The sequence below is a fragment of the Polistes fuscatus genome, unplaced genomic scaffold, assembly GCF_010416935.1.
Source record: "Polistes fuscatus isolate 324 unplaced genomic scaffold, CU_Pfus_HIC Scaffold59, whole genome shotgun sequence".
NCBI classification, from domain to species: Eukaryota; Metazoa; Arthropoda; class Insecta; order Hymenoptera; family Vespidae; genus Polistes; species Polistes fuscatus.
Window position 1 is genome coordinate 154260 of NW_025113139.1, and position 7629 is coordinate 161888.

General features: G+C 29.3%; 1 protein-coding gene across 1 annotated transcript; it reads left to right on the plus strand.

Annotated features, from left to right (window-relative positions):
* Positions 1–2625: 2625 nt before the first annotated feature.
* On the plus strand, positions 2626–5353 carry LOC122522797 (fatty acyl-CoA reductase wat-like; the record flags this gene model as incomplete). The annotated part of the gene is made up of 9 exons (XM_043644063.1): positions 2626–2687; positions 3311–3404; positions 3491–3736; positions 3870–4015; positions 4091–4393; positions 4491–4620; positions 4681–4784; positions 4871–5128; positions 5212–5353. Coding segments are annotated over 9 exons (1449 nt in total), but the record flags the coding sequence as incomplete, so codon positions are not given.
* Positions 5354–7629: the final 2276 nt, after the last annotated feature.

The window sequence follows — 7629 nt, forward strand, 5'->3', positions numbered from 1 at the left end:
TCATAAAAACTAATTTCATTATTTCCACGTATCTCTAATCTTGTGTAATGTGAAAACGCGCAATATTTTAATTTATTAGATTTTCTATATACTTGTTGATATTGTAATTTTTCAGAAATCTTTTAGATATTCCAGAGGAGCAGCATTATCGTCCTAACCAAATTTCAAATTTCTCGAATATCCCGATATGACTAATAATATTAATTAAAACTTTGTTAGCCTTTTTGAGCTATTTACTATTACTGTATCTTATTATACCTTGTTTATAAATTTAGTGAAAATTTAGATTTTTACGATTTGAATTAGCAATTCAAATGTGGCTAAGTATGTTTTATTGTCATTACATTTTAATTTTACATATTTTTATATTTTATTTTATATACCTTTCCAAGAGTTATATGCATAAGCAATGACATTAACTTATGTGTTTTAACGCAATGACGTTTTTCCAAGATCTCATTAATTTGTAAAACGGACGTAAACCATATACTTTTCTATATAAACTAATTCTCTATATACCTACAGCAAATGTTTTTCACACATGTAATATAATAATATAATGTAGAAAGATAGTTTTAAATTTTAATTAATATTCTTACTAAACTTACAACAGGAACTGTTTCATCAAACATTTTTTGTGTGTAAACATAATTTTGCAGTTTTACCCGCATAAGCACTTTTAGCAATTATGTAATTTAAATGTATAAATCCCAATGTAGTAGTAGAAACAAAAACAGTTAGAAGATTTCTAGAATTTGAAAAATCTTGATTATACCACGTTTTTGCGACATACATCTTTTTCTTGTGGTAATCCTCAGATAATTGATGTAAAAATGAAATTGAAAAATTATGGAACTAATTATAATAAGATGATTTACCTCCTCGTCGATTTAATTAGCTTTGATATTTGTCCCATTGTTATGTACTAAATAATCAATATAACATACCACGATTTCTGCAGCATCTGTGCAGAGCAGAGTGTGTAGTCGCTTCAAAAATGATGACATGTCTGTTATATTAATTAAATTTATTTTCAGTGAATTTATTTTCAAAAAAATTAGGCAATAAAAATAATACCCTATAAATACCAGATTTTTTCTTTCTATTCATAATTTGTTTTTATTGAGGTGTCGTAAGTCACCTTCGTTTAACTTAGTTACATTGGATGACGAAAAAATGAAAAATACCAAACGTAATGGACAAAGCTTATTGCTACATTTATCGAATACTTTAGTGACTTTGTAATACTCAGCGAAAGAATTGACAAATTCGTTTTCGTTTCTTGTCAATCAAAAGTATAGTCGAATTGGCTCATATAAATAGCTTCTTTTTTTATTTTCACTATACAAAAGGACTAGTTTTTTTTTATCTCAGATTAACTAATTAGTGGCCATGAATAATTAACTGAATGAAACTTATTAATATAAATGAGAGATTATTATTTTGTCTAAGTGATAATCCCAATTCACAAACGGCTAACGACAAGAACTACTAACTAAGCAATTATGTTGTAATTTACTTAAATAATAATGTTGGCAAATAATTTAATAAAATATAATGTTGTTATTTTGAGGACTCTAACAATCCTGGTTTTATGTTCCTTATCTTGTGTTTCAAAAAAATAATAATAAATTCTTAACCATCTTCTCAAAATACTTTCATTTACTAATTTAGAAAAAATTAAACTATATTGTCATAATATTACAGCATTTTATAAATATTGTACTACTTTTCGTCGTTTGTATTGATTTTCTCTTTACAGTAAATAATTTCTTTATTCTCTTGAATTTAGGTTAATTGAATAAGTCAAAGTTCTAACAAAAGACATTCTCACGATTACAGTGCAATTTCCTATTGTATTGTATGCATATTAAAAATATTCATTCCGCGCATCCTATACGTACGGAATAATACATATGTAAATCCAGTGATCAGTTAACGGATATTCGTCAGTTGCTATATAATCGCAGTCAAATCAAGTTTCGTCAAATAATATCTAGAGAGTTTTTATCGGGAGTACGTTTATAATACTTAGTTTCCTACAATCGTTTTAAATCACTCACAAACATATTCACTTCTTCAAAAAAGTGCAAATTATTACAAGTATTTTTTGAATATCATAAAATCAGAAAATTGGTATATTCTTTGCGTTAAAAAATTTTGAGATAAATAGGTAAATTTTGTACTTTTCAACCTTTTATATCTTTTCTGACTAAAAGTCAAAAAAAGTAAAACTTTAATTTAAATAAGATAAAAGAGCAAATGAAATAGATTATTACATTTATATGCTTTTTATTAAAAAAGATTGTAAATTGTTGATTTGTAAATTAATTCAAACTAAATAGTTGAGAAATCTGAAAGAGTAAAAATTATAATCTTAATCATTATCAAATGCGTCTATTTTTTTTATAAGTGATGACTTATAAATATTCTTTTATCTTCAAAATGTACTTAGAATTTATTTATCAAATTTATTTATCCAAACTTCTTTCTTTGTTTGTATGTAGAATAATAAAAAAATGGCGTCACTGAGCGGTAAAACGTATCAAGAGGAACTGTTTTCTATGGTAGAAGAACCGAATTTTGATAAAAACGAAGTGAAATAGCTACATTTTATTCTGAAAAAAAATGTTCATAACAGGAGGCTTAGGGTTTTTAGGAAGGCTTCTAATGGAAAAGCTTTTGAGGTAACAATGTTTAACATTTGTTTTCCTTCTCGATTAAACTTACACATTCATAGCATTATAATCATATAATATGATATGTAAGATAAACTTGTAGTTATTTTGAGTAATTTTGAATTATAATGCTCCAAGAGGTTTATATGGTTGGAAATAAAAAATAAACTAGTGGTTTTACTTATGTATGCACGTTTTACTTATGTATGCACTTGTTTTACGTAATTAAATTGTTTTTGAGAGATATTTTCTTCTAGATAAATTTTTGAAATAATAGTGAAATGATAGTAGGAATTATACTTCTCTGCATTAGTTTAAGAAATATCTAAAACTAAAACAGGAATTTAAATCCATACTGATACTGAACAACAATAGTTTAATAATTATTAGTAAAGAAAAGTAATTTTTTTATAAATAACGTATTTTTTATAAAATACAACAAAAATCAAAAGTTTAAAACTTTTTTCTTCAATTCTTTCAAAAATTTACTAGGCATTTTGAAAAAACCCTTACCACGATAACACCCTAAAAGTATACTACTAATATACCAAACTCGTTAAAATCCGTGAGTATCCCAGTGTATGTTCCCCTTGTAAGAACTTTTTGTATAAATTTATTGCTATTTTTATTAGATGTTGTCCAGACATAAAAACGGTTTATTTGCTAATAAGAGCAAAGAAACAGCAAGATCCGAATACTCGATTCAAAGAGTATTTCAATGATGTTGTGAGTAAAGTTACAAACTTTCTACATTTTATTATTATACTAATGAAACAAATCACCGATATTACGGTGTATATTTAAATTTTTAGATTTTCGACAGATTGAAGAAAGAGCAGAAAGATGTCGAAAAAAAGATTATTCTCATAGAAGGAGACATGAATCAAGTGAATTTAGGTTTGTCGGAGGAAGATCGTAAACGTATTCAAGATACCAATTTGATATTTCATGGTGCAGCATCCGTGCGTTTTATGGATAATATTCGTTTTATAGTTAATACGAATATTAGAGGAACAAGGGATCTGCTCTTGCTTGCCCAGGAGATGAAAAGTTTAGAAGTACTTTTTTCTAATTAACGATCTATATATAATCACGTACTTTAAAATATAATTTCTGAAGTAATCTTTTTATTTAGACAACGGATTTAATAAAAAATATGTTGTTCTAGTTTTATAAAAATTTTTTCTTTAGGCCTTTGTCTATATATCAACGGCATATTCACATTGCATACATAAAAAAATTGAAGAAAAATTCTACATGCCGCCTATAAAGACGGAAGACATAATCAAATTGACAGAGATTTTAAGCGAAGACGTATTAGATTTAATTACCCCAAAGTAATAAAAAAATAAGAATATAGCATTTTTCTTAGAGCTAACATAAGTAGTTTAGCATATTCGATTATCTTACAGGCTACTTGGTACTTGGCCAAATACTTACTCATATTCGAAGGCAATCTGTGAAGATACTGTACGGCAATATTCCAATAAAATCCCATCTTGCATCGTTAGGCCATCAATTATTATTTCAACGGAAAAGGAACCAATTGCCGGTTGGATCAATAATTTTTATGGACTAACAGGAATTGCTTTTGGTAGTGCGAAAGGTGTTTTACGCACGATAAATTGCAATGATAGGCTTATTTGCGACATAATTCCTGCTGACTATGTTGTCAATAACATTATTGCGGCAGCATGGGACGTTGCACAGAAATGGTCACTTTTTTTCTTTTGTAAATAATCACTAAAATGAATTGTTAGTTTATTTCTTAAAATAACATTTAAAGCGAATAAAAAAAATCTTTTATTGTAGGTCCATACTAAAGAGTATTAGTCCCTCAAATGGCAAAATTAATGATTTACCAGCGGACAAAGAGATTCCGATTTATAATGTTGTTTCCTCTGTTCAAAGACCAATAAATTGGGCTACTTTAGAAAATAATGTAAAAAAAAGTGGTATAAAATTTCCTTCGAAACAAATATTATTTTATTACTCGTTACAGATGAAACAGAACTATTTTGTCTATTTTATTTTGACAATTTTTTTGCACTGGATACCAGCTATTATAGTGGACTCGTTAGCTTATCTCAGCGGAAGAAAGCCAATGTAATATATGACGATATTTAAATTTACAAGCGATTTACTAATCATCGGTAAAGAAGCACATTATAAAATAATTGTATATTTTTCAGATTGCTTAACATCTTCAGAAAAATAGAAAAGTTTAAACATGTATTGAATTTTTTTACACTTAATGAATGGAAATTCAGGAACGATAACGTTTTAAAATTATGGGACAAACTATCACTCGTCGATAAACATAATTTCTTCTTCAATGCTGCTGATATTGATTGGCAGTGTTATTTTGAAACTTACATTAGGGGAATTCGAGTATATTTAGCGAAAGACCCGATGGAGACGTTAGAAGAATCAAAAATTTATTACAGAAAGTAAATGTTTGATAATCTTGTTTTTATAAAATATTTTGTTTTCCTATTTATTTAATCATTTTTTGATTAATTTTTTTTTCCAGGTTGAAAATCGCTTATTATACGACGAAATGGACGTTTTATGCCTTGATCCTTTGGATCATCTATTCCTTAATATATTCACTTTTTTGTACTGTATTTTCTCTCTGATAATCTTTGCCAAACAACAAAAAAGTGATCTTCTTATTATTTTCTTTTTAGTTTAAATATATTACTTTTTATCATAGCGTGAGTATATTTCCCTTTATCTTAAAAATTTTTTTACAAGCAGTCATTCTGACCTCGTATTCTTGCAAGAAAATATTATGTTGTTAAAATTATCTAGAAGTATGTAGAAGTTAAAATTGTTGTGTCAACTGCTATCTAAGTTTAATTATAATTTGTTGATTATAAGTAAAATAAAACAATTTTCGATACGTATGCATGGAAAAATTTAGTACGTTTAAAATATATACTTAAAAAAATGAGAATTGATAAAATAGTACATATTCAGATTTAACAGAAAATCTTCAAATATCTCGAGCGAAATATTATTGATTCACGAAAATTATAAAGCACGCAAGTTATATTTAATGTTAATATTTTAATTTCAGTGAAATTATTGTAACAACCGATGTATTTGATAGGGATTAGGGTATAGAAAGTGATTTAGAAATCATATGTAGGAAACAAAAGAGGAGAGATTTTAAAGAATAATAAATATTTTAATCAACTTTTTAATATCCCCTAAGACTACTTTCATGTACTCTTTCAGCAATTGATCCACGAGGTGTTCGAGTTCCTCGTATAACCCGTTTTTAATTTCATCTTCTTTGTCTATCGTCAGCGCTTGAAAATTGATTATTACAATCTTGTACTTCCAACCCTGCACAACGAGCGGTCCTACTTTATCGTTTATAAATTCAATTTTTCTAACCGTGGATAAGATTTTTCTTCTTCTTCTTCTTCTCCTTTCTTTAGTTTAGGCAAATTGCCTGTTCCTTAACGACGTTTTTCTGCCTATTGCACTGTTAAATTGTCGCACCATCGTTTTCGTGGGCGCCCCGTGCTTCTGCGGCCTGCCGGTGACTTATCCCGTGCAATTCTGACAATTCTTCTGTTGTCCATTCTATTGATGTGCTCGTTCCATTCTTTTTTCCTTTTTAGTATCCATTCGTTGATATTTTCCACTTTGCATGTTCTTCTTATATCTTCGCTTCTCTCTCGATCCAGCAGTGTTTTTTCAACTATTCTGCGAAGCACTCTCATTTCGGTTGTCTCTAGTAACTGTTTCGTTTTTGCCGTGTCTGGTCGAGTTTCTGCGGTATGTGACATAATATGTCTTACCATTGCCTTGTAAATTCTTGTTTTGGTCTCTATGTAAATATTTTTGTTTCGCCATATTGTGTCATTCAAACAGCCCGCTATTCTGGATGCCTTCGTTGTCTGTTCTCTTACCTCTGCTTCAACATCACCATATCCTGAGATTTCTATTCCTAGGTATTTAAATCTCATTTCCTGCTGAATAACCTTCCCTTCAATTTCCAGTTTGCATCTTAACGGTGTCTTTGATGTTGTCATGCATTTTGTTTTCTGGGCCGATATTTTCATGTTGAATGATTTGGGTATGCAGTTAAATCGATGTAGTAAACGTTGTAGATCATCCTCATTTTCGGCCACTAATACAGCGTCATCAGCATAGCATAGGATGGTTATTTCTTCACTGGCCATTTTATATCCTTTTAGCAGTCTTACGTTTCTTATTATTTCGTCCATAATGATGTTAAAAAGCAGGGGACTTAGGGAATCCCCTTGTCGGATACCACGACCTGCATCAATCGGTTCAGTCAAGGCACCATTTATCTTTGCTTGGATCTTGTTGTTTCTATAGATGTTCTCTATGGTCTTAATAAGATTATTCGGAATTTGCCGGTTATAAAGGAGGTGAATAACATCCTTTAATTGCACACGGTCGAGTGCCTTTTCCAGATCAATGAAACACATATATGCTGGTCTGTTGTATTCAATTGATTTTTCTGTTATCTGTCTTATGATGAAGACCGCGTCTGTGCATGATCTACCTGATCTGAATCCCTGTTGTTCGTCTTCTAGATTCGTTAAGCTGTTAATTTTATTCGTTATAACTTTTGTTGTTAGTTTCAATGTAGTGTTTAAAAGATTTATTCCCCTGTAATTTGTAGGTAGTTTTTTGTCTCCTTTTTTAAACATAACTATAGTTGTGCTGGTTCGCCATTCATCAGGTATTTTGTGTTGGCATAGTATTTTTTGGATTAGGAATGTTAACTGTTGTGTGAGACGTTGGCCACCATATTTTAGTAATTCGTTTGGGATGCCATCTTGCCCTGAGCTCTTCCTATTCTTTAGTTTTCGAATAGCTGTTTCTACATCACTGGACTCAATTTGTATGTCGTTTTTAGTTACTATTTCTGGCGTATTTAGTTCCGCTTGAGGTTCTTCTGATT